Source organism: Heteronotia binoei, unplaced genomic scaffold (assembly GCF_032191835.1).
Source record: "Heteronotia binoei isolate CCM8104 ecotype False Entrance Well unplaced genomic scaffold, APGP_CSIRO_Hbin_v1 ptg000532l, whole genome shotgun sequence".
NCBI lineage: Eukaryota > Metazoa > Chordata > Lepidosauria > Squamata > Gekkonidae > Heteronotia > Heteronotia binoei.
This window is the reverse complement of record NW_026800046.1, coordinates 126,578-154,084: the sequence shown is the minus strand read 5'-3', so window position 1 is coordinate 154,084 and position 27,507 is coordinate 126,578. Positions and strand designations below refer to the sequence as shown.

The window sequence follows — 27,507 nt, the reverse complement described above, 5'->3', positions numbered from 1 at the left end:
AATGTACACTGAAGCATCTAACAATAGCCTTTAATTAGAGGTGTTCAATAAGGTTTGCCATACTCAGAATATTTTTCTTTAATCAGGACATTTCACTCTTAAGGTATATGGTTAGATCTAGAATAAACCATCAGTTTTCACTGATTTCCCCCTGCCTGCTGCAGACTGTCATTTGAAATGTGGTACTGAAAGAGAATTTTATGGATACTGCAGACAGCCAAAAAGACAAATAAGTAAATCAAGCCTGAACTCTTCCTAGAAGTTAAAATGACCAAACTGAAGCTATCATACTTTGGTCACTTTATGAGAACACAAAAGTCACTGGAAAAGACAACAGTGCCAGGAAAAGTCAAAGGCAGCAGGAAGGGCCAACATGTGACAGATGAACCCAATCAAGAAAGCCACAGCCTTCAGTTTACAAGACCTAAACAACGCTGTTAAGGGTAGGACATTTTGGAGGTCATTAATTCATAGGTTTGCTCACCATGAGTTGGAAACAACTTGATGGCACTTAACACTTAGATGCTGCAGACTTTCCTCACATCATTCCTCAGGGTCCTCTATCCCACAGGAGCATCATTTAGTAGAGATCAGCAGGCTACTGAGTTCTACTGCACATAGAGGGCAGCTAAGTTCTGTTCTATTGACAGAAAATTTAGTTTGATCCAATCCACTGTTTTGAAAGCAGAAATACAGACGCAGGATGCTGCTTTATATCAAAGTTGCAATATGATTCTGTTCAACAGGGGAATTAGTTCCTATCCTAAAGAAAAAAAGAGAAGCCTGAACATCTGGATCAAGGGATATACAATTCAGTATTGTCCATACAAGCATAACCTTCTAATTAACATTTATGACTAGGAAAGCAATAACTGTACTGATGACGTTCATCTGCCACAGCCAATAATGGGAGCACTATACATGTACAGAGCTCTGAATATTGACATTAAATCAGATTTAGAAAGGTCAAACAGTTACTTCCAGCCCCTAAGCTGGAGGGCCAGGCTCCTCTCCCAGACTCCAATTCTTTTAAATAATTTTCCACCTCCTCCCCCTTTTAGAATTAAACTCCACACATGTTTCACTGAACTTCACTACATTGTCCTATACTTATCACTCCTAGCCATCTGTATCATTAATTTACAGAAATTGAGAAGGTGATGATACTAATATTGGGCTTTAGCTGTCTAGCCCTGAAGATGGACCAATAATTTATTCAAAATGTGTTATGAGAGCTTTGACCTACATTATGGAATCCTCAAGGACTGATAAGGCCCTAGAGCCTTATATTTAACATACAGGGCTATAAAATCTGTGCTCAAATCCATAAAAAATAATTATTTCCTCTACTATTATCTGCAGTTTCTAAAATATTCTACTGAAGTCTAATACGCATTTGTCCATAACTTCCCAACTACTACAAAAGCCTGAAAAACAGAACATTTTATTACCTGATAGCCACAATGTGTAACAGACATTAAAAGCATTCACTACACAGCAGCAATCAAGTCAAACTATGGAACTAACAGAAGGTAAGGGAATGGGGACAACCCCTTTACTCAGTTCAACCAGCTTAAGACTGAGGGAAAAGAGGAAATTTGCTGTCATGGCCCACAATATTCCTATGTTTAGGAAACACAAATTAAGAGTTGCTGGTATGATAGCACAACCTGAGCAATATGGAACTCTTCTTCTCCCATTAATAAAAGGTAAAGGACATTATACAGTATTGGTTTTCTGTATCTTTGAAAAGATTAGATCCTGAGATGTATCCTCCTGAATATGCATTTGAGAAGGTCATAAGTAAATGGATAAGTTATCAAGTATATGGATAGAAAGAGGGACAGTGTCATTCCACATTTGACACTGGTACATTGTGTGACAGAGGCGCTGCCTGTTAAAATGGAGTGCCCCAATAACTAGAGAGAGAAAGTGGGGCTCCTATTCCTAGATACAAAATGGAGTCTGACCAGAAAGAGGCCAAGAAAATACTTCATTCAAAATGGAATAGACCCAAGAGAGAGTTTGTTTTGGTCACCACTTAAAGGCTCCCTCTCAGTGTGATCCCTCCTATCTCTTCCACCTCCGCCCAAACAAGATGCATAACAACAATGGGGACTGCTGGTAAGTATTGCTCATGCCCTAATCGTCATCTACTGATCAACAGCCTCTCCCTCTGGCTCATTAATCCCACCTAGCTATTTCTATTCACCCTTATGATAATGCCCATCCTGCTTTCTCTGCCCTATTGAGCTCTTTTCTGAAGTGTCGAGCCCAAACCGGTACCAAGCCACCCAGGTACACCCTAACCCACCCTTTTGAGAGGGATATGAAAATTATAATCTATTATTCCCAACCAGAATCCTTTTACCAGTACCATCATTGGGCCATTAAGATCTATAAAGTAATTAAAAGGTCCTCCACGCCTCAGAACACTATATAATCTGAGTGAACACCCCAGGTCAGTGTGCATTCTGTAGGGCACCATTTACACTTTGAATTCCACGTTATGCCCGTAATTGGGTCTATAGGGCTTGCTACGCTGGTCTTGCTTGCCCTCCTCTTCGATTTTCCTGCGGAACGGATCCCCTTCTTGATCAGGTGAATATCACCCTCTTCAACAACCCCCCAATCTCCCTACTGATAACCTCTGCCTTTCTTGATTGCTGTATTGTGTATTTGTGTGTGTGAATGTATTATTTTTACATATTTTAAGTAAACCTTGCAAAATCTATTTGTCTGGAGTATTCTTGTCTGAAAACCAACCTCCGTATCATTGGAGAAAAGATCCTTCGCTCCTAATTTGCTCTACCTAGTCTCCATATTTGCTAATTTCCCCATTTTAAAAGGAGACTCAAAGCATTTCCCATAATAATTGGGTGGTCTGGGGTAAGTCAAAACTTAGCACAGTTATGCAGCTGTAAAATAGTGGCATGATTCTAAACAGGCCCAAGTAAACAAAAATTGAGAAAGTATGTTGGACTGAGTCATACCAAAATGAGAAATCAAACACTACTTAATAGTTTGTTCCAAATTAGATATGAGAAGTGACTGGCTAGATGCAGTCCTAACTATACTTGTGTTTATCATTTATATGCATACTTGTTCTACAGAAAGTTATCAAATAGTCTTCATAATGGCTCTTTTGAACAATAATGAGGACATTAATGGAACCTGTGTCTCCATTCTTCAGGATAATATACAAAGATATCCTGCTCTCTGAAGCAAGTTCACCTGCCCTTCTTCATATGCCTGAAACTTTCCCACAGAATGTCTGTATTACATCACCTACATTTCCCTCCTTTGGGGTATTGCCTTTAACTCCTTAAATAGTCATCTTAATTTCCACTCAATGCCCCTTCCACTAAAGCCTCTCCTCAAGCCTATTCTCAAGAGTCCACTATCTCCCAGGAGCAGCATTTGATACAGATCTGTCGGCTGCAGTGAGAAGGGGGAGGCAGGAAATTTCCATTCTGCCATAAGAAACCAACCTTGCAGCTCCAGAAATATTACCTAGGTTTTATAAATATGCACCCTTGGAAGCCAGTTAATGTCATATGGTATTTTATTTTTAATGCTGTTTATACTAATGTTTTGAGCAAAATAAATATGATCTCTGATGTTTTAATGAAGACACGCACTCACTCAAATGCTATCAGTGCCAAGCCCCATTTTGTGTTTTATACGTAGGGACTGTAAAAACATTAAGTGTCCTTTCAAAGCTTCTAATACATTAACTTCTATCATAGTACTAGAGAACATCCGGCTGTTTCTACACATACACACCCAAAGCCAGCCAGTGAAGCTAAAGAGGATCACAGAAAAAACGCCAAAAAGAAGACTGTATTATTATCCATAATTAGCTATTGCTTATAAAAGCTAATATAGCAGAAGAATACTATGCATGGTATCAGAATGCAAATTGTTACATTGAATCTGACACCTGTTTGTCTTTATAGACCTTTGTTTGCTTGGATTCAGGGTGTAAGCAAAAACTGCACAATACAGCAAATAAGGAATAATTACAAAGATTGTTGTGGGTTGAGAAAGCTCTACTGAAGAAAATTCCCTAGCTTTTCAAGTAGTTAAGTTTAAAGGAGCCACTGATCACTGGGGAGGAAACAGTTCTTTTTCCCTGTGTGCCAACATTTATCAGCTGACTTACTACAGCAAATATCTGCACCATAGAATTTTCAGCAGAAATTTTACGCTGCTATACAGGGGGGAAAGATGTATACATCTCCACACAAAAAATAACTGAACACACTAGCAACAAAACAATAATCAAGCTCACAGTTTTAAAAAAATGATTTATCTAACCAGAATTCAAATCTTGTAAGAACTACTTGACATCCAAGGGTAAAATGAAACCAGTACAAGGTTATGTGCTGTCACTGTAGGCTTGCACACAATTCTCTGCACCAGCCATTAATCAAATCTGGCAAGTACTGAACTGATCACAATTCCCACCTCTGTGCCACACCAGACAGCAGGAATATATGTGCCTTACTTCAATTTTGCACTATAAACTGCCTTTGAAGAACAACCCCTGCTTACTACATCATTTAAGCACCCATAACAACTTCAGGTGCATTGTGTAACCTTTCCTGGCTTCCAGTTCCACCACGCTCAAGCAGAAGCCAGCAAGCACCAGCTACCAAAAAAATTAAAAACAAACATCCAACTGGCTGTCAGCTCTCAGTGGAAGGGCATGAATGTTTAAACATGTTTCTTTTCATTATATACAACATCCAGGAGACTCAAGTGAGATATATCTCAAGGCAACAAAGAGGCCCCATTTGTGAATAGCAAAAATAAAGGTATATGCTACTTGATCAAGGAGAAGCACGTAACAGGATCTCACAGTCTGATACAATGCAAATATTTACTGCAGTTTTCCCCTGGGGGAATACAACTTCTTACCACTCTGTGGATTTCTGCTTCATTTAGCAACATCCAAAACATATGAAGTTGCCTTGTACTGAGTAAAATCATTTGTCTGTTGAGGATGTTGTCTGCTCTGCATGGCATCAGCTCTCTGAGGTCTTTTTCATCACCAACCCCCTGAATCTTTTAACCAAAGATGCCAGGGATTGCACCTGGGAACCTTTTTGCATGCAAAACAGATGCTCTTCCACTGAACCCAAAAAGAAAAAAAAAGACTTTCCACAGGACACAAAAGTATCTAGTTAACCTTTTTTTTAATCATTTGCAACACTGCAGAATTACCATGAAGAAAATTACATATATGCCAAAAGGCTGTTCACATACTTTGTCCTTTGCTATATACAACTATTGGTCAACCCCCACCCCTATCATGACCCAGAACAAGCCTCCAGTGTAAAGTGCCACAAGAGGCAAAATTATATAACATGTATTTTTAAAGACCCATATTAGCATCACAGCTTTTTGCATATAAAGAGGCTACAAAGGATGCTCACAGGGATTTGACCTTCTGCTTCCCATTAGTACTGTCTGTCAGGGACACCTCATCAAACAACATCAGAGACTCAAATACCCGCTGATTCCTCTTCAAAAGCAAGCCAACTAGAGGAGAGGGAAGCCGTTCCTACGCATGCATATTCATGCACTCAGAGTAGAGAGACATACATGCTCATGGATGTTGGAAAATCAGTGCTAATAAGGAACACATAATTATGTTCCTAAACTCAGTGAAGGAAATAAACTACTAGAAGGGAGAAAAAACAGGAAAATTACAAAACAAATAGAATTGCATCCCCTAGCAATGAGGATGCTGAGAAGGAGAAAGGGAAACAGAGTCAATGTTTAGCCCTCTGACTCTATAATTAATTATCTCTAAACATACACACACACTGCAATTTACCCCCATACAAAACTCACTAAACTCTTATGAGGCATATATCAGCACTTCCACTAAACCTTTTTGGAATCCAACCCCCTCCCCCAGCCCAGCCCTCCTTTATACAGGGCAAATATAATTAACAACTTTGAAATCCTGAATTGTTTAAGGAAGCACTAGAATTACACCGGGGGGCTTCAAAGAATTATACCCACACATGTGCACATCATACTGAGGAGTCTGCAAGCCAGGAGGACAAAAGCAAATGAAAGGTCCCTGGGGCAGGGACCCTTCTCTTCTACCTACACGGCAAGGAGCGAACGCGACCGTTTTGGAGATGTGACTCGCGAAATACATAAAGGGTCAGCCACCATACACCGCCCCCTCCCCCCCCCCCCGGTCACCGCATCCGACACTCACCATAGATCATGGCCAGACCGGTCTCATGGAGGAAGCGGACCCGGCGGTGCTTGAAGAGCCAGATGGTGAGGATGGTGAGGGTGAGCAGAAGGATGAATGTCAGGAGGCTCACGCTGTCCTGCCGGTGACTCTCCTCAGCCTCCTTTTCGGTGGCGATCTCCTCCAAGGCGCTGCTACTTCGGTCTCCCATACCCAGACCGGGGACTCCGAGAAGCAGCAGCAAGAACAGCGGACGTGGCATGATGGTGCCCTTTCAGAGACCTGCGGCACCCGCCACCGTCTCTTCTCCCCTGGCCCTCAGCAGCCCGCCTAGCCTCCTGCGTCTGCAGTGCCCAGCCCGCCTCCGTCGGCTAGGCTCCGCCAGCCTGCACTTGCCAAGCAAGGAGCAACTTCAGTGCGCAGGACCATCAAACCCCGCCTCCTCCAGCCCCACAGGCCACAGCCACCGGTTAAGGTCGCTGGGAGCGCTCGGCCTTCCCGCCTCTAAAAGGCGCAGGCTGGAAGTTATCGTGGCGTTTTGCGCTTTGCCCTCACAATCCCGGGCTGCAGACTAAGGTAGTGGGGAAGAGGATGCGGCACTACAGTGTATAGTTTGCGGGGATCCATTCGGGAATGCGCTCGTCACGCCTGTTTAAAACCTCCCAGCAAATAAAAAACTACCACATCAGCGAGAAGAAATTCTAACTCAGCTCTTTGGCTGCCTTTGGCTCCTCCAACCCCCACCCAAATAGGGAAGCGCTACAAATTGCAATTTCTCCCTTCCCTACTGCAGTCCTGTATATCATTTATTTATGTAACATATTCCCTAGTGGAGAAAGCAGTTCAGCAAAGCCCCCTTCTCTTGCACGATGTGTCCTGTCAACTCCCCCGCGCCCCGCCCCCCCCCCCCCCCCGCATTCAGCCTCACCTAATTCTGCTCCTTACTGCAGTACCTATCCCAAGCAAGGCTTTTGTCCAAGCAGGCCAGTCCCACAACAGCATAGCCTTGGGGAAGGGGGTCTGTCTTCAGGGTCATAGTCAGGATTTTTCGTTTAGTGGGGCACATAGCGGGGGGGGGGGAGGTGTTTAGGGAGGCCAGGACAGCATAGTACATTAAGGACCCAATTTGGACCCTGGGAAACCCAAGTTCAAAGGCCCATGTCTGCCATGGAGGCAGGGCCGGCCCTAGACTGTCTGGCACCCTAGGCAAGACCAACTCCTGGCACCCACCTGCACTGATAATGTCACCGAATCACATGGGGGGCACCCAATTTGCTGCCCCAAGAAGGATAGCACCCTAGGCAATTGCCTAGTTTGCCTAGTGGCAGGGCCGGTCCCACATGGAGGCTGGCTTCACGCCTCTGGGACAATCCCAAATTCTCAGACTGGCCTTCCTGCAGGGGGCACTTGGTTTGGTGATCCCAGCCAGGCTCTCAATGCTGGAAGGCAGTCCTCACCACACTGGTCGCTCCCTGCCCCACCAGCAGGTAGAGGAGCAGTGTGCATCCAGGCCCAACAATGCCCTGCCTGCATCCTCCTCCATGACCCAGCTGGATGCAGGGGGGAGGGAAGCAGAGCCATGGTGAATCAGCTGGGCGGGCAGAGGGAGGAGTGGTAGTGGCAATCCCTTTCCTCCGGGCCTGTCAGAGCTAAGTGGAGCACACTACCCCTGTCCTTCTCCCTCCCTCTCTCAACTGCAGCAACGAATTGGAAGTTGGGGGTAGTACATAGTGGAGCGGGACCCTGACCTTGGTGTTGAAGTAGTGGGGCTAGGACCCTGGGGGCTCCTCTGTAGCTATGGGCCTGGCTCTGTTCCTCCTTTTTCAAGTCTCAAAGCTGGTTGCTTTCTCAAATGCGAATAAAGAAGTGAAAGGGTATGGGTAAGTGATGGCAGATCATTTGAGGTAGGACTCAGGAGAGACTGCACACCAGCCCACACTTGTCTCCAGCAGTGCAATTCTTTATAGTTGCTCCAGTTTAAACTCATTGATTTGATTGCATTTGTAAAGGTCCTTTCAGCAAAACCAGTTGTTGTCAAGATCTTGACCAAGCTGATACAGGAGCTGTAGTCTATAAAGTCCCTACTTCATATCTTAGCTCAGTAATCTTAGCTCAGTTGTTAACTCATTACTTCATTCATATATTGTTTGGGACCAATGTACCTGGAAGACTGCCTACACCCTTATGAACCTACTAGACAGATACTGTCATCTTCGGAGCTTCTCATATTAGATGGGTGACAGCATAGCAGAGGGCCTTCTCAACTGTGGCACCAAAACTTTGGAATTCTCCCCCAGGAAGACTTGACTGCCTAGATTTACCAACCTCCAAGTGGGGCCTGGAGATTTCCCGCTATTACAATTGATCTCCTGGTAACAGATCAGCTCCCCTGGAGAATATGGCTGCTTTTGGAGGGTAAACTCTATGGTAGTATTGTACCCTGCTGAGATCTCTCCTCTGCCCCAAACTCATCCTTCCCAGGCTCCACCTCCTCAAATCTTCATGTATTTCCATACCCAGAGCTAGCAATCCTATGTTTGCACCCTTCAATTGCCATCTTCTGCCAGACTCTTGTTTTTGAAGACTCTTGTTTGGCATTCCCTCAGTGATCCCTTCTTTCTGCCTGATATTTTCATTGTTTTTTTTTATTTTTAAATGTATTTCAATTCTGTTCTTGTTCTAATGCTGCGCTTTTTGTTGTTGGTTTTAATGGTTTTGAAGATGTGTTTTTATTATGTATGTTGTAATTTGTTATCCACCTCTTGTGGGAGCAGAAAGACAGGGTGTCAATTCTGTAAAAGAAAGTAAATATTATATTCTTATTATTCTGTGACATATGGAGATAATTACTGACTGGCCTGATAAGGGTGTTATAATGATTACTGAGGATCCAAACACTTTACAAACCACTACATACCTGCTAAGGATTTAATGCATCAAATTTAGTTCAAAGTTTGAGTCCAGTGGCACCTTTAAGAACAACAAAGTTGTATTTGAAGTATAAGCTTTTGTGTGCACGAAGAAGTATGCATGAATGCGAAAGCTTATACTTTAACTAAAACTTAGTTGGTTTTAAAGGTGCCACTGAATGCAAACTTTGTTCCGCTGGTTCAGACCAACACTGCTACCCACCTGAATCTACATAAAATTTAGATATTGCAGATCATTAATTGCTTAAATATTTGTTTGTATCCTTTCCTTTTCCATCCCTTGACTACTGGTATTATCAACAACAGAGTAATTAATTCCTCAGAGGCTACTGCCAGCATTTTCCAAACAGAATACGTAATGTTTACCAAGTATTCTGCTGAATCAGATAATATTAAACCAAGTTATTCTGGTTGTTGGTAATATTCTGTTCTCATATGTTAAGATTTATATGTACATGACTGAATGGTGAAAAAATTAAACTAGTGTTAAGGCATAAGAGTAAAATCTTATCCAGAGTAAAGCACACTCAAGGGTCTTTTCTAGGAAGTACAAAATAGGAGTAGAAATGCACAAGATCAAGTTGCTTGTCCATTCAAATTTATTTATTTATTTTATCTAACATATTCCACCCTCTATGAAACCAGGCTCAGGACTGATTACAACTTACAAAATAATATAATTAGTTAAAACATAAATATATTAAACAGTTACAAGAAGACAGCTGTTGGCCAGGAATATACAGAGTCAGAGACCAGCGCCACCGAGTACAAGCTTCTCAGAACTGGGCCCAAGCAGAGAAGGCTGTGGTTAGTGTTCCCACTAAGATGAGTTAGTGTGAGCTAGCTCACAGTTTTTTGGCCCCTGGCTCACACATTTTTGTCTTAGCTCAGGAAGGATGGCTCCAGAACAAACTTATTTATGCAGCAGCCAAATTGCTGGCTCACAGCTTTAATGCCAGTAACTCACAAAGTAGAATTTTTGCACACGAACTTCACAGCTTAGAAGGAACATAAGTAGGGAGGCCAGCTTAAGTGGACAACCGTTGCCTCAACCAATGGCCTGGCAGAACAGCTCTTTTTTGCTGGCACTGCAGAATAGTAGAAGGTCCAGCAGGGCCCTGATCACAAGGCGGAGCATGTTCCACCAGGCCAAAACCAGGACAAAGAATGCTCTGGCTGAGGCTAATCAGATGTCTTTCAGGCCGGGGACAACAAGCAGATGTTGATTAGCTGAGTGTAAAGGTCTTCAGGGCACATATGGGCTAATTAATGGAATAAGATTGAAGTAACTCTGCATAGGACTGCACAGTTAGTTCTGCACTATAGTATGAGATAGTAAAAAAGAGTACTCAGGCCTCTATCTCCCGTCTAATAACCATTTTATATCGGCATTATTTTTACAATTGCATCCTTTTGTTATGTGATGCGCCACTTGAATGAGTAGTGTCTTGCTTGGCTTTCAAATCAAGAAAGAAAAGGCCTGCCTAAAGGCAGACAGCACAGCTTGTTAGATTTATAGAGAATAATTTGTGCAGCCCACCCCTAAAGCCAATACCTCAATTTCCCACCAACTGCTGACTAGAAACCCATAGAGATCCCCAACTATTAGAACACCATCTCCTTCCATTAGCTCCCACTGACAATCAACCATTCATCCTGGACTGTTAACTAGCTATCCACCTATCAAATACATGGCTCACCAGCAGGCTCTAATTCCATGTTCTCTTGGCCGAGCAGCATACAGCACAGATTGATCCCTGTATGCCCAGTATCCTGTCCCTTTTGGCCCTGCATTGGGAGCTGACCCCATCCTTTATATTCAAACAGTAGTTATTTATGCTGTACATTTTAATGCCAGATTTCCTCCAAAGAGCTGAGAACAATGGAGGAGGAAAACAATGTACATTGTTCTTCCTTCTCCGTCTTTTTCCTTGACAGCCCTGTGAAATATGATAAGATGAAAGAGAGTGACTGGTTCAAGGTCACACTGTGAGCTTCATGGAAGAATGAGGATTTGAACCTGGGTCTCCCAGAGTTTAATCTGACACTCTTGAACACTACACCACATTAGCTCTTTATTACAAATAGAGATATCCACTGCCAGCTTAGCTAGCTAAGAGTGGTAGCAGAGAGCTGTCTCATTGCCCTTAGTAGGACTGATATGACCAGCTGATAATGTGGCTACATTATCAGCCACAGGAGCAACAGAATCAGGCTGCTAAAGTTACTTCTGTATTTTAATTGAATAAAATAATGAGTTAAAAGGGATATAGTTACATTCCCCCAGCCACTTAACATTAGACAAGTGTAGTTTTAAATTTTGAGTGTCTCCCGGTTTCATTTTCAAACCTATGCTGAAATATATTGCTATAGCTAGCCACAGAAGACGCACATTGGTATTCTGATTTTTTTAAAAGAACCATTTTCACATTTTGCATATATGCATTCAATGGAGTTTATTCCCAAGTAATTGTACATAAGACAATAACAAGTTAGAATGGAGACGCAGGTTCAACTCTACTTTGCCATGGAAATTTCCTGCATGTCCTTGGTTGATTCTCTCTCAGCCTGACTCGAGGCAGTTGTGATGATAAATGGAGTATTGAATGATGTAAATTTCTTCAGGTCCTCAGTGTAGATAAGAACAGGTATCAATATTGAAATAAAATGCACATGGCATATTTGTATAATGTACTGAATAACTGCGTAACCTTGATCAGTTCCGCAGGGCCTGCAAGACCACCCTCTTCAGGCTAGCATATACGGACTGCTGAATAAGGCTGTTAATTAAGGATCCGCTGATGCGGTCCTAATCAAAGACTTATACCGCTGTGTAAATTGTATAAATTGTATAAACTGACAGAACTAGCGTCAAAATACCATCGTCACTGTCAGACTAAGCTATAAAATCTTAATTATACTGACTGGTTTTTAATGATGTTAAATTTTAAAGTTTTATATTGTTAAATTTAAAGTTTATATCTATTATTGTATGTTTTATAAAATGCTGTTAGCCGCCCTGAGCCTGCCTAGGTGGGGAGGGCGGGATACAAATAAAATTTATTATTATTATAACAAAATACTTAAATATGATGCATTTGGCTACTAATAATGCAAACCTGTCATAGATATATCATAGACAGAATTTGCATAGAGAAGATGGCAGGTTTAATCAATACTGTCTTCAGTTTTTAAGCAAGGAAGAGCAAGGCTAGAAAAGACTGAGATCTTGGAAAGCCAGTGCCCTGCCAACTAGAATATACAGTAAGAGGTTAGATCGATTAATGCTAAATTCTAAGGCTGTTTCATTGGATTTCCACCTCTTCCATACAAGGGCTAACCTGTGTAGCAAAACAAGGACTTTGCTTTAACCCTAATTACTGCTACTGCAAATCTACCTTTGTTGTTTGTTGACTATAGTTGAATTTTACACAATCATGTCTCAATTTGCCTTTCATAGCTCTTTAATAGTGCTGTTTACAACATTTTTCTTTATAAACATTGGTTTTACAATGCCACAATATTCGGGCTTATTTTTGGTGCTGTTTGCATTTTCTTTTTTGCTGTTGTAGAATTATTGCTAGTTTTCCAGTAATTTTTCCAACTGTGCATTGTTTATTGAGATGATAATAATAATTTTTAATTTATATTCCCCCCCCCCCCCCGAAGCAGGCTCAGGCTCAGGGAGATACTTTGAAACCGCTACTTAACCGCTACTTGGGCACAGATAAACAACCACAGACTGTCCAAGTTTGAGTCCAGTGGCGCCTTTCAGACCAACGAAGTTTGAAGGTATGAGCTTTGTTGGTCTTAAAGGTGCCACTGGACTCAAACTTTGATCTGCTTCAGACCAACACGGCTACTCACCTGAATCCGTCTGTTAGCATGTGCAGAGAGCGTATCTACCGTGAAAGCCTGACTAACCTTCCTTCCCCCTCAAACTAAAAAGGCTTCCGGTATTCCAACTCTTTTCATAGAAATGTGCTTCTACATCCCAGGTCCCATAGGTATCAAAGAGCGACAGACGACGCTGCAGCTCCGCTCACAGACGACCTTACTCCGCCTCCCGAGGCGCGATGGGAGGGGAAGGACGGGAGGCGGGGAGAAAAGCAGGATTCGACAAGCGCACTTGACTGACGGGAATGATTCGGGAAACGCCGAATTCCTATTGGTCTTAGGTTTGCAAGCTCCGAAGAGCGGCCGTCGCCCTGGGAGACAGAGGAGGGAGAAGCCGGAAGCGAGCGCTAAGTGCGGCAGGCGGGGTCGGGTGAGGTTCATTTGGGCGGCTAGAGGAGGTGCTGACGGAAGCGGGCGAGTGGAGAGGGACCATGGGCTGCTTTTTTTCGAAGAGAAGAAAACAGGCCAAAGAGCCGCAGCTCGGTGCTGACAGCGGCGACCGAAATGCTGCTGGCGATGCGGGAACTGAGAAGCAGCCGCAGTACAGTTGGGACCAGCGAGCCAAGGTAAACCGCCATTCTGCTCTCCTCTCGAGCAGTCGCCCCTCCGCGGAGAGAAGGGAGACCCTCGAGGAAACGCGCGTCCCTTCCCACGTTGTCCGTCCCTCGCACACCCCTTTCTTGTGAGCCCTCCTGCCTTGGTCTCGCCTGCCCCCGCAAGGACCCGCTGCTCTTTCCCTTGGCTTCTTCGCCATCTCCTCTCCTGTGAAAGGAAGCCGGCTCTTGTCTTTGACCGGAGTGGGAGCGAACTTCCAGGCTCGGTCTGCTTCGAGCTTCTGGTGGTGTGGGCAGGTTCGGTGGTCATCTTTACGGACTCAGGGAAGCGCCGGGGTTTAGAGGTGGGGTTAGCTATCCCTTAGTACTCTGCAAGCTCCCTTGCTGTATTCTCAGAAGGAGAGGGCAGGAATCAAACGTGAATCCTCTTTTCCGTTATCTCCTCACTGTCTTTACACTCAAGAGTTGAATCTGATTTTATTAACATTTGAATCCACCTGCAGAAAACTCCTGTTCAAAAGTAGACCGGTTTCGCACTAGACCTTTAATCCTGTGGTTTAGCCCTGTCTCCAAATTGACATTCTACACTAGAATCAGAGAAACCAACTCTATGATTTTAGTGTAGAATGTCAGCTTGGGGACTGGGCTAAACCAGGATTAAAAGTCTAGTGTGAAATTGGTCTGCTCTTGTGAGGAGCAACTTCGGGATGAAACCGCTTTCAGTGCCAATTCAAGAAAATGAGTGTAGACAAGATAATGCAAAGCAAGACATAAGTGATGATGGTATGCAATGTAGATGGACATTTCAAATGTGTGCCAAGCGAGTATCTTCTGTCAAGTATAGAAATGTTGGGGTTCTGATTTCCCTCAGCAACTGGGTGCATGGAACCGAGGCTTGGTAGGGACTTCATCTAGTATAAGCAACACAGGGCTGGTGGGGTTTGTTAAACCCACTGATGGGTTTACTTTCTGCTCCTTTCAGGGACTTCTGACTCCAATGAGATTTCTACATTCGGTCTCTCTTGTTCAGTGTATCTCCAGTGCTCTTTCCCAATTATCTAAAGGGGAACGGGGATCCCCTCTCTTTTACCCCTGCCCCAGTTCTTTCAGTATGTAGAGGAGTTGAGATATTAGCTTGTTAACTTGTGGTAGTTTAGATGCTAAGTTTATGGTTGTCTTTAAGATGCAACAGACCTTACTGAGTTTTCTTCCAGCAGCCTAATAGCGCAGTCCCTTTGTGAAAGTTAATCAGTGTTGGTGACAGTAGAAGTAGTTACAACTATCTGAAGGTGCTGGTATTTCTGGGGGTCCAGGCTAGTTGTCGTGAGAATCAAGTGGAGGTGAGGGGGAAAACATGAGCCACTTTCAGTCCCATCAGGATCAGGAAGGTGCCCTCTATCTCCCAGGGCAGCTCACATTCTAGCTGTATCTAAAGAAGTCAGTTTATAAAAAAGATAAAGGTAGTCCTTATACCCTACCACAAATTTTTGTTAGTCTTTTAAGGTGCTACTGGACTTTCACTCTTTTCTGCTGCTACAAACAGACTAACACAGCTAACTATCCTGATCCATCAGGAAAAAAGGTGGGGTACAACTAAATTAAATATATGAATATACATGTGCTTGTGCATTTTTTAATTATTTTTTGTAATAGTTCAAAGCTGCCTTGGTAGTTGTTGTAAGTGTGAAGATGTGGAATACAAGTTCTGGAAATAAGATCAATAAGATTAAAAATAGTGCTTGCCAGTGTGTTTGATATAAGTCATGCCTGTATGTTATTTCTTAATTCTTTTTCCCTAGTCATTCCTTCTGTCTAAGGGATGAGGCTGCCTGGCTAGCAGTGGCAAAAGCTCTCCTTCCCATGGGAGTCATTGTTTGTCAGTAATTAGCAGTACTTTTTCCACAACTCTATGCAAGCCTCTAGTTGATTGTGTAAATTTTTTCCCCTTGCCCCAGAGATCTTTTGTTTTAGCTGTCATTTGCATTGAACATGTGAGATAATGTGTCAGTATGGTACACTTGAATCATATTAAGGTCTTGCACTCTTTCTTTGCTAATTTCAACTTAGGGAACTTCCATGTAACCTTTGAGTAATTTCCTCTTGTGATGATTAAAAAAACCTTCCTTAATAGTACAAATATGGTTTACTGATTTATTTATGTCTCTGAAGTTAGCACTGTAGTGTTTGACTAATTGCATATGATGGGCTATAAGATCTTGCTTGAAAGAGAACACTTATCTTGTGAAGAATGAATTGCCAGACAAATTAACGAGTAGATCTTTTATCTAGTAATGCATATCAAATGTGTATGGGAGCGAACTTCCCACATAGATTCAGCAAGACAAATGGACTATGTATAAAAACATCTTAATTTGTAATTCAGTGAGACAAGCAGAATACAAATAAATTACCAGCTCAATAAATTATTACAATATAGATAATCCATTCTCAGTGACATACAGAATTGGAAAATATGTGTTCTTAGCATGGTCTCATCATCTTAAATTGTATAACTGATCTCCTTTCTGCTACTGTTTAATAGATAAACACTTATTTATAACAGTGTAGAGTTTATGGTCATTAAATAGATCCTCCCCCCCCCCTTTACTAAGAATGAAGCTCTGTCCTTGGGGTTCTCATTTTTATCTGTATAACAGTCCTCTGAGATTGGGTTAAAAGATAGCGACACACCTGAGACTGCTGAATGGAAATTAGAATCTAGTTGTTGTTATATAGTATAGCTCTGTATTGTCCAAGACTGGATGCACTATGCAGGCTCTCAGAGAAAGCTTTATGGACTGAGAATCTTTAAAAAAGATACAGCCTACTTTTCTCCCTCAATGTGGGGCTCCAAAGCATCCTCACAACAACAGTCCTGTGAGGTAGATTAGGCTGACCGACTGGCCCAACAATGTCACCCAGCAAGCTTCAGTGGCACTGTAGGAATTCAGACCTGGATCTCCCAGATGCTAGTGCAAGCACTTCACCACACTGGGTCTGTTTATGAACTGGAGTCACTATCTCTATAGTGTCTAAGAAAAAGTTCCTTGAAGTACTTTGATAGATAATATGGTAAAGGTCAGCCCCTCATCTAAAGGTTGAAATTTTTCCTCTGGAAATCACTATAATTTTAAGACAAAACTTAAAACAAATTTAGTGTTGAATAAACTTTGTTTTATCTCCCTCATTCTTATGCAGGCTGTTAGAAGTGTGTTTCGAACTCCATTGTTTGGCGATAGGATGCACAGGTGCAGTGTGATTATTTGGATTTATAATTGGTTTTTCAAATGAAAGAAGCAGCAAAAAAGAGAAGGGAAAACTAGTCTAATTCAGTTCTATAAATCAGGTAGTTGCAAATTATATTCTTTCAGTTTTTATAGTTAGCCTCATCCAGCTTCCCTCGCATAGCATCTAAAGCCTTCAAGTGGATTACATCAAGCTGTGGGTTTAATCTAAAACTGATGGTTGGGGTGGGGGAGGATTGGAATTAAGATTAAGAAAACTGCTTGATAAGGGACTCATATCAGTGACCTTTTACATACTAAAATGTATTGTGACATAAGCTTAAGTTGATGCTCTCTTTTCTGTCATAGATTCCTCCATGGAACATGTGTTCCAAGAGTTGTTTCGAATGAATAACTTTTAACCATGTTAGCTATGCACACACATTAACACTACAAATGCAAAGCATAAAATGGTGTTTTCTCATTTTTAGGTTTATTTGGTTTATATCCCGCCCTCCCCAAAGCAGGCTCAGGGCGGCTTACAAGTTCACAGTGAAACAGCAATAAAACATTGAGTTAAACATTAAGTTAAAAACAATTAAATTAAAAACAATTCAAGTGCTAATTTTTAAAGAAGTATATATGAAAGAAATGGACTGCATAAGGTGTTAATTAATTTTGCTAGTGTGAGATTCTGCAACATATACTTTAAGACAGTCATTTTGAATGAAGTGATGTTGTGGTCTTCTGTTTTTGAAATCAGAATCCTATTCATGTATTGCTCTATAGATCTATGTTCCTTATGCCTTTAACCTGCTTCTTAATTCTGCTGTTCAGCAATAATGTTCTGAACTGACCTTTTTTGCAGCATTTTTCCTGTAGGTGAGATGCATACTTTCACTTTCTTTGTAGTTCTTAGTTCCGCTTGAATTTAGCTCAGTATGGAGAAGTCCATAAATGTTTCATGTTATTTCTGTTTCAAAGCTTTTACAGAGTACTTTCTTCAAGTAAGGCAATAAAGAAATCTACAGTTATCCCATTCAGTTCATACACGTTAAAACTGCACATTTAGATTTCCAATTACAAAAGTAAGTTGTATTCACAACAAATATAGTTAATGATCCTATTGAAACCTGCTTGTACTTTAGTTACATATTCAGTGGGATTTAACAGCAGAAACATTCTCTGGATTATACTAATAAAAATTACAGGTGAAACTTTAACAAGACACAGCTGTAAAGACACCTCGTATTAGCTCGCTCCAGATGTTACTGCATCCCGTTAACAGAGGGGGGGGGGAGAATACATTAGCTCACAAGAAGTTTCCAGTCACAAGCCATAGGCTAGCAATAAGCTGTCTTGGCAGTCAAACAAGGCTATTATGCAGAATTCCCTGGAGAATGCTTAGCAGGTTGGACTCAACATTTTTAAAGGGCCACTTAAAATCAAGAAACATTCATCTGTTTAGAAAAATGTACTGAAATTGTGCAAGACTGATTCAGCAAGAACTGGGCTAGCTGCCCAAATTGTAACTTTTTTTCAGTGCACAAAGAGTGGTGTGGTGTACAAATCTTACGATCAATTTTGGTGCAGGTTTGGAGAAAGAAGGTTGTTCTTTCTTTCTGAAGGAAACTAGTAAAGCTTATTCTATTAGAGGAAGTTAAGATGGATTTCAATAGGGTTTCAACTGTATTGTTGAAGTTGCCAAATCTAAGAGAAAAGGGAAGCCAAGAAGTGGCCGTTTGGCATAGAACCCACATGAAACTTCCCTATACAGAATCAAACCATTGGTCCATTAAGGTCAGTGTTGTCTACACAGACTGGCAGCAGCTATCCAGCATCTCAGGTCTTTCATATCACTTATTGACTGGTTGTTTTAACTGGAGATTCTGGGGATTGAACCTTGAATCTTCTCAGAGGCTCTTCCCCTCAAGCTATAGATGATTGATCTCCTTTATTTCTGTTTTTAGCACATTTACAAATGTAACCTGTTCTATCCCATCCTCATGTTCTGAGGCTTTTTGTATAAATTGTGACCACTTAAATACTGTATTATTGTTCATTAATTCTTGAGTTTCAGGTGGTTTTATTATTTTAATTTTTCTGGAATTTGTAAGTAAGCCAAAGAAGTAGAAATGCCACAGTATTTAATCGAGAAGTTAAAATAAATAGTTGAAGGTTATTTAGTCATTCTTTGTTTGGTTCTATAAGGATATGTTGGCTAGAACTGTACTATATCTAATCCATTATACAGTGTATCCTGTTACTTTAGTTTGTAACAACATCAGCCTCTAACAAAGAACCTTTGCAGCCTAAACATTTTCTGAGCAGAATGTCACTCCCTAAACAATAATCCTTCCTCACATCTGTGTTTACATCAGCTCAGTTGCTTGATGTATGTAAATTGCAAACCTTAAATACAAAAGTATAATTTTTCCCAGTCTGACAATGTTCATGACCATTAGTTAACAGGGACTACTTTCATGTGTTGTTCTTTATACTCTATTTCAAGAAACCATTTAATATAACTGCATGTTTTGCTCAAACACTTGTGCCAAGAGTAATCAATCCAGTTAATAAGCACCTTTATTATATTTGGAAATGAGCAGAACAGCCACCTATGTCTGTATAATAGATTTTTTATTAAGGTAGAGCACTAAACTGGTCAAGAACAATTTGAGTGTTTGACCCATCAAAAATGAGTTTATGTAGTTTTAGTGTTCACTTATTCAAGCAAGATAGGAGTAAAGGATGCTGTAACCATTAACAGGTTTGATATTTATCCTTATTTCAATGACACAGTAGTTAGCACTAGGAAAGTGTGGAGTCAGAATTTCTGTTGAATTAGGTTTTAAATATTTAGGTTAATTTTTCAGGGTAAACTGTTCACTTCAATGTGATCATCCTGCATGGTTGTATAACTAGCTTAATTTTGCCTGTGGGGTATAAAATGCAGTCCTGCTACATAATATTGTCTCTCTTCCAGATTGATCCAAAAGACTATATGTTTTCTGGACTCAAGAATGAAACAGTGGGACGTTTACCTGGGAAAGTTGGAGGTCAACAGTTTGTTATTCAGGACTGTGAGAACTGCAATATCTACATCTTTGACCACTCAGCTACAATCACTATTGATGACTGTACGGGCTGCCGAATCTTTTTAGGACCTGTAAAAGGCAGTGTGTTTTTCCGTGATTGCAAGGACTGTAAATGTATAGTGGCTTGCCAACAGTTTCGTACAAGGGACTGCAGGAAGATGGAAGTGTTTTTGTGCTGTGCCACCCAACCCATTATAGAATCCTCTACAGGTATGAAGTTTGGATGTTTCCAGTACTACTATCCAGAGCTGGCTTTGCAGCTGAAAGATGCTGGTCTGAGTATCTTCAACAACACATGGAGTAATATCCATGACTTCACTCCAGTTTCAGGAGAGAACAATTGGGGTCTTCTACCAGAGGATGCTCTAGCTCAGGATGCAGTACCCCTTCCAACAACTGAAGAACTGAAGGCTGTGAGAATTTCAACTGATGCCAACAAGAGCATAATTCCAGTAACACGGGGGCAACGTCCAAAGTGCAGCGAGGAGTCTTGCCTGGTAGTGTTCTTTGCTGGGGATTATGCAACTGCAAATGCTAGGAAATTGATTGATGAGGTAAGAAGCACTTTGCTGTGTCTCACTCTGTGTCTTCAGAAGTATGTCTGGAAATTTTAGAAACTTTCTATAGACAGTTACAGATGAAGCTTATTAGCTTTGAGATCACTGCTTAGTAATCACACTTCATATGGACAAGCTACACAATGCCACTGTATACTATTTTGGCCATTCTTTACAAGGTACAATTTATAAAGCAATAAGAAAAGCTCCCTAGGCAGGCATTCAAGAATCTGAATTTCAGAAAAGTATTTTGTGGGCTATTTATTGTATTCCTTGTTGCTCTTGCAGGAAATATAGTTTGCTATAAGGAGAACAGGGAAGGGGTTGTAGAACATGACCGGGAAGAAACAGCTGCATTCTTTGACCACCAGAATTTAATTCAGTCAATCAAAATTGACGTTCAGTTTTAAGGGCTTGCGATATGTATTTAACTCCACATGTATTTCTCAAGATTGCAAATGCTGTAATATAGTTTATGTTTTTTTGGATAATTTCAGAGGATGGAATAGGTTTTTAATTACTTGCAACAGTGAAGGCTAATGAGACTGTCACTTTTATAACAAAAATAGTATATTTTGTAGTATGCATTGCACTATATGTTGCTTGTATTGAGGGTGCTATATGAATCAGGTCATCAGCATTGACCTGATTCTTACTGTGTCTGTATGAAAATTGATTTTTAACTATATAACTAAAATTGCTTTGTATAAACCTTACCACGTTTCATTATGCAGGGCACTTTTAAGTGGGTTACATTGATTATAATGCAGAGTGCTTCATTAATGTCCAGTCTCTCCCACTAACTAAAACACTTCTGTCTTCCCAGTACAGGGGTCTCAGTGTCTTAATCTTATCAAAGCTTTATTCATGATTCATGCATGCCCATTTTCAAGTGTGTTTTATCCTTTGGAGCATGTTATGTGAATAAAAGATTCAGAAGATTAAGGTGCCAATTCAATGGGAGCACAGCATAAAAATCAAGGAAGAAACTGACTTCCATATTGGAAATACAATTAGTATTTACCTATCATCTTGGGCCGTTGCTTCTAAGAATATACATTAAATACATTAAACAATATTCAGCGATACTAATTATGGTTTAAATTCAACAGATGACTGGAAGAGGCTTCTCCTTGGTACAGACTAAGGAAGTTCCAATGAAAGCTGATGATGCACAAAGGGTATTCCAGCAAAAAGCATCTGACTTTATTTCTTCCCTTGAAAAAGGTATGACTATTCTAAACTGCTGTTTACATAAAAATCTACTTAGCAGCATTTGTAAGGTGAAGGTTTATAGAAAAATTAATGGAATATAGCATAAGCTTTCATAAAATTCAGATTTGGCCCATTGTACTTATTAAATCTCAACAAGTTTTGGTGGCATTTGGCTATCTTATGGTAATATTCTATGAATGGCTCTTCTTTCTGTGGAGGCTGAAAGGGAGACTTGCATCACTTCCTCCTGCTGCAGGTTTCTAGTTTGTTCTCTGCAGTGTTTCTTTGATCCACTGACCTGCAGGAGCACATGAAAGGTTACAGTAAGAGGCAGAAGTAGTTGCCTTTTTCTAGTGTTGCTGTTCATACTGCCTAGGGTTCAAGCCATAGGCTTGGTTCTAAAGAACTAAAAATGAGAGTTTGTATTCATCAAATCTTTGGTAATCCATGCTTCTTATTTCATTCCCTTGTGCTTCTCTTCTGTTCACCGTTCTTCCAGAGGGTTGAAGGTATCAGAAATGAAACAAAGGGTTTGGAGGGCTGCAGTGTCCATGGGGAATTGGTGACAATTGCTTCTCTCCTCCAGAGCCCTTTGGTAAAAAGAAGAAATCAAAGAGGAATTGGCAAAGACCCAACTTGTAGACTCTGCACTGACAGTTCTTCTTTTCATGTACTAATATCTTATGGGCAGGTTTCTCAAACATGCTAGAAACTGTTAGTAACATTGGCTTCAAGATAATACTTTAAATATAGAAGTTCAGGAATCCAGAGCACACAAGTCGTATTGAGATCACTGAGAATGATGTGCTTAATTTTGTTTATGCTTTAAATGATCTAGAATATGAAGATAATATTTTTACTGAAACACCCATCACTAATGTAGAAAATAGTAGGTGGTAGTGTTCCAATAAAGTTTAAATGTTCAGACTGTGATGTTTCCACTCTTAACTGATAAATTGGAGCTATTACAGAAAACAGTAAAATGAAGCAAATGGATTATTTGTGGTATTTGTGACAAAATTGGATCTTGATAGTATACAACATATAGTACAGATTCAGAATTTGGTCATTACAGAATCACTGCATAAAGAACATGAATTCATCATTTAAGTGCTTTAAAGATATCTTGGGAATCGCAAATACATTGCCTTCAGTTTCATGATCTATGAAATTGATTTAGTAGCATCTGAAGATGTGGCTTGCTCTAAATCCCGCAAAAGTCTTTTCAGCATTTTTCCTTTGTAGAACCAGCTTTTTATATCTTATTGTCCAGGAGTAGCCAAACTTGCTTAATGGAAGAGTCACATAGAATAAACATCAGGTGTTTGAGAGCCACAAGACATGAATGCCAGATGTTTGAGAGCTAGGAGGAAGGAAATAGATGGGGGAGGGAAGGAGAGGTGGAAAAAAAGCAACTTTAACTTTAAAAGCATTCTCCAAGCCTTTGGCTGGCTTGACTTGGAGAAGTGATTTAAAGAGACAAATTGTGGAGATCTGGGCCTTACCTGAACTAGTACCATATCGTAGGACCTGCAGGACCGAGCTGTTTCACCGGGCTTATGGTTGAGGCAGCAGGCATCCTATTATCCATCATTTGGCCTCCCTTGTGGGGACATTGTGCCCTTGTGGTGACACTGTACCTTACTGTAGTGCTACCTTATCTTATTGCTATTGCCATCATTTAAATGTGGGCCTATAACTGGTTACTTGATATGCTGTGCCCTTTTCGCCGGTGGCACATTTTATTTATTGTTTTTACTGTTTAATTTTAATATGGTGTGTTAACTTTGTTCTATAGGTTTTTGTTGTTATTATATGTTGTGATCTGTCTTAAGCCCGGTTACAGGAAAAGGTGGAATATAAGCCTACAAAATAAATAAAAATAAATAAACAGTGCCATCTCCAAGCTGGCCGATGAGGTGGTGGGGGCTTCGAGAGCCACTTAATGTATGAAAGAGCCATGTGTGGCTCCTGAGCCACAGTTTTTGCCACCCCTGTTATTGTCCGTCTGATTCCTTTCTGACACATCTTTCATTATGACTCCTCAGTATGTTTATGTGTTCATGCTGTTCAGTAGCTTCAGATAGCTTCTGTCCTGTGGTTTGCACAGTGAACCTTTGCATTTCATGCTCCCCATTCAGTATTGACAGGACCACAGAGAGGAATAGTTGAGAAAAAGCCAATTTCTTTCCCTTCTCTTTTATTGTTTGGGAAGTACTAGTTTACAGTTTCCACTTGTTTTTTAAAGCTGAAAATGTTATGTTTGATATCTGATAACTTCTGACCAGGAGTTAACTTGCTTAGGTTATTCATGGTTTTATTAAAACCCTGTCCAGAATTGTTGAGATAGTTGTTGCACTAGAATAAATACATTAGAAAGAGGAGTATGTTTGGGGAGGACAGTCAGTCATGTATGCAGGGGATGGGGGAGAGAAGAATGCACATCCTTTTGAGCTAATATTTCTACCAGTGCTGTGTGTGGAGGGGGGTGTAACTTGTAAGGAAATGTGCTTGCTTTTTTCCCCCGTTTGCTTTTGCAAACAATTGTCATCCTGTAATTCTTGCTTGCACTACTTGTTCATAAGCATGGTTTAATACCTCAACAATTGCTACTGGCCACTGTCTCTTTCAGTGATCTCCTTAAATGATTTGGATGAAGGAATAGAGGGAATGTGTATTAAATTTGCAGCTTATACTAAATTGGGAAGGGTAGCAAATACACTAGAAGACAGAATCAGCGTACAGGATGTCTTGACAGGCTGGAAAACTGGGCTAAAATAAATAAAATGAATTTCAATGGGGATAAATGTAAAGTTCTGCATTCAGGTAGGACAAATCCAATACATAATTATAGGATGAGGGAGACTGTCTTGACAGTAGTATGTGAGAATAGGATCTAGGCATCTTAGTGGACCATAGTCAACATGAGTCAGTAGTGCGATGCTGTAGCTAAAAAGGCAAATTCAATTTTGGGCTGTACCAACAGAAGTCTAGATGTTCTGGTTAGACCTAGATGTTCTGGTTAGACCTCACTTAGAGTATTGTGTTCAAGTTTGGGGCACCACAATTTGCGAAGGATATAGACAGGCTGGAATGTGTCCACAGGAGGGCAACGAAGATGATGAGGGGTCTAGGGACCAGGTCTTATGAGGAAAGGCTGAAGGAGCTGGGTATGTTTAGCCTAGAAAGGAGATGACTGATATGATCACCATTTTCAAGTACTCGAAGGGCTGTCATATAGAGGATGGTGCAGAGTTGTTTTCTGTTGCCCCAGAAGGTTAGATCAGCACCAACAGGTTGAAATTAAATCAAAAGAACTTTCAACTAAACATTAGGAAGAACTTCCTGACAGTGAGAGTAGTTTCTCAGTGGAACAAGCTTCCTTGGGAAGTGGTCGGCTCTCCTTCAGAGGTTTTTAAACAGACTAAATGGCCATCTGACAAAAATGCTGATTCTGTGAACTTAGGAAGATCATGGAAGGGAGGGCAGGAAGGGTTACATCAGTGCTTCCCGTGGTCCTTACATGCCCAGAGAAATGCTGATAACTGCCTTAGAGTCAGGCAGCAGTTTTTCTCCTGGCCAGTTTGGCCAGGGATCATGGAGGTTTTTGTTTTGTTTTTTTGCCATCTTTTATGCATGGAGCAGGGGTTGCTGGGGAGGTATTTGTAAATTTCCTGCATTGTGCAGGGGTTGGACTAGATGACCCTGGAAATCTCTTCCAGCTCTATGATCCTTTTCCTGGTATCTCTTTCTGGTAGACTTTTCTGGGGGAAGGGAAGAAGTTTTCCTTACACAGGGCCTGCTTCAGTTTAAGAGCAAGCAACAGCCTAGAATGCCTAGGCTACTGCCATTTGGAACAGCTGTAAAGGAGAGAGAAACTGGAAGCTACACTTGGTCATGCAGACTGAAAGAGGAGGAGCTCTGACCTCTGGGACTGTCATCTGTTGCCAGGATTTCCTGGTGGCCATGAGTGGGTGGGAGAACTATTGCAGAACAGAGGAAAATATTGCGTGGAAGCTCAGTTGTGCCTGGAGAGGTCCTCAGTTAGAGGGAGGGCAAATTAACGTGTTGCATTATTTGTTGTGAGTTGTCATGGAGACCCATACAACAGGAAAGGCAGGCAATACTTTAAATCTGAATGTTATTGTATTAATACTTCTAATAAAGACAGCTGTATCACTAAGGCTTTTAAAAAGTACTGTTGCACTTCAGTTTAACATACTGTTTTAGTTCATAGCTATGAAGGATTGGATACAATGTAGAGAAGCAGTGGGGTGTAATGGTTAGAGTAGCACACTCAGATGTGGGAAGCCTGTGTTCAAATCACCATTCTACCATGAAGCTTGCTGGGTGACTTATGTTGCTGTGTGTCTGTCCCTCCCAACTTAATTTGCCTGATTGTGAGAGTCAAACTGGGTAAACCATATATATTGCCTTGAGTTCCTTGAAAGGAAGAATGGATGAAAATGAAGAGATGAAAAATAAGTATACTAAAGGCAGTAGTTGAACAGAGATCCTATTAAGCACACTATAATTCTTCTGTAGGTTCTGTTATTGCTCTGGAGTTCAATGGAGATGGTTCCATAGCAGCCTGTCAAGACATTATTGCTAAGGTCTTCACCAGTACTAAGGTGAGTGATAGTGTAGATTCCTAATGTTCCTAAAGAACACAAATTGCACAGTTCGCCTCTGAATTATGCTAGCTCACAAGAACTTTGTCCTGAATTCTGAAACTATTTTCTGTTTCAGATTTTCAGTGGTTTGTAAAATAATAGGTGCTTGCATTAAATAAGAAGTCTTTATCCTGCATTCTTGATTATGTTCATAATAAAACATTCAGCATAAAATAACATATTCAGTGACTTGACAGTAGTACTATAGCTGTTTGCAAAAGTAATTAGCAGCACTTTGCTTTTTGAAACAGTGGTAGTTATTCCAAAAGGTATCTTGGTAGTACAGTATTCCTGTGTTTGCCGTATCAACGTAATAGGGAATAAGTTCTTTCAGTTTTAATTACACTATTTACTGCTGAAATTATTGCAGGAGTGAACTGTTGTTTAAAATGTAAACGGCGTACTTGTGAGAAATTTCCAAAGCTATTTTATGAAGACGTCATCTAGACATCATCTAGAATAAAGTTAGTGGAAGCTGATTTAATTTCTAGTTGAAATAACTTGAACTTATGTTCCAATTGTAGTGGCAGGGTGATTTCCTAGTTGTTAATGGTATGTATTTCTTTGATAGTAAAAACTATAATTACACTGTCTTCTTGGCGATATCTTATTAGATATGACTACTGTGGTTAACAATTTAACATTTCCCCCTTTTTATTCTAAAACAGGTTTTTGTATCTGAAGACAAGACATCTGCTTCCAGAGAGGTAGACAGCTTCTATAACTTTGCTGATATGCAGATGGGAATGTGAAACAAATGTGACACAGAAATGTTACTCACAGGTGATCACATTGACAATTGAGATATATTTAGGTTTGTATATCTTGTCTGCATTGATAGTCAAATATTCAATAGTAAATTACTTACTTTTACAAAAAGAATAACATTGACTGCATTCTACAAACACCATATTTTTATAAGGTGATATTAAGTATAATTTCAGTACTCATCTCCTGTAATGTATATAATGTGATGGCATCCAAAGTTTTCTTGCCAGTTTTCCTGACATCAGAAAGGTGGTACATATGAACATTTGTCTTGATGAAGGTTCAGATGGATTTAACTGATTTGCAACTTCTGAATTGGTGTTAAAAAAAAACAAACAACCGTTCCCATTGTAGGTAACATGCTTTCACCA

General features: G+C 40.7%; 2 protein-coding genes across 3 annotated transcripts in view; one reads left to right on the top strand and one right to left on the bottom strand.

Annotated features, from left to right (window-relative positions):
- LOC132590667 (sodium/hydrogen exchanger 7) overlaps positions 1-6,666 on the bottom strand; it is a 73,500-nt gene extending 66,834 nt beyond the window's left edge. Inside the window, exon 1 of one of the 2 annotated variants that reach the window (XM_060263631.1) lies at positions 6,242-6,666. In XM_060263631.1, the coding sequence (XP_060119614.1) occupies positions 6,242-6,482 (241 nt within the window). In that variant the 5' untranslated portion in view covers positions 6,483-6,666. The remainder of the gene's footprint in view (positions 1-6,241) is intronic. The other variant, XM_060263632.1, reaches the window with a different exon arrangement.
- A 6,800-nt stretch (positions 6,667-13,466) lies between these two features.
- On the top strand, positions 13,467-27,454 carry LOC132590664 (protein XRP2-like). The gene is made up of 5 exons (XM_060263628.1): positions 13,467-13,613; positions 19,812-20,477; positions 21,593-21,707; positions 26,241-26,326; positions 27,037-27,454. Exons 1-5 carry the CDS (start codon positions 13,479-13,481, stop codon positions 27,118-27,120), a joined length of 1,086 nt encoding a protein of 361 aa, XP_060119611.1. The 5' UTR covers positions 13,467-13,478; the 3' UTR covers positions 27,121-27,454.
- The last annotated feature ends 53 nt before the right edge of the window (positions 27,455-27,507 follow it).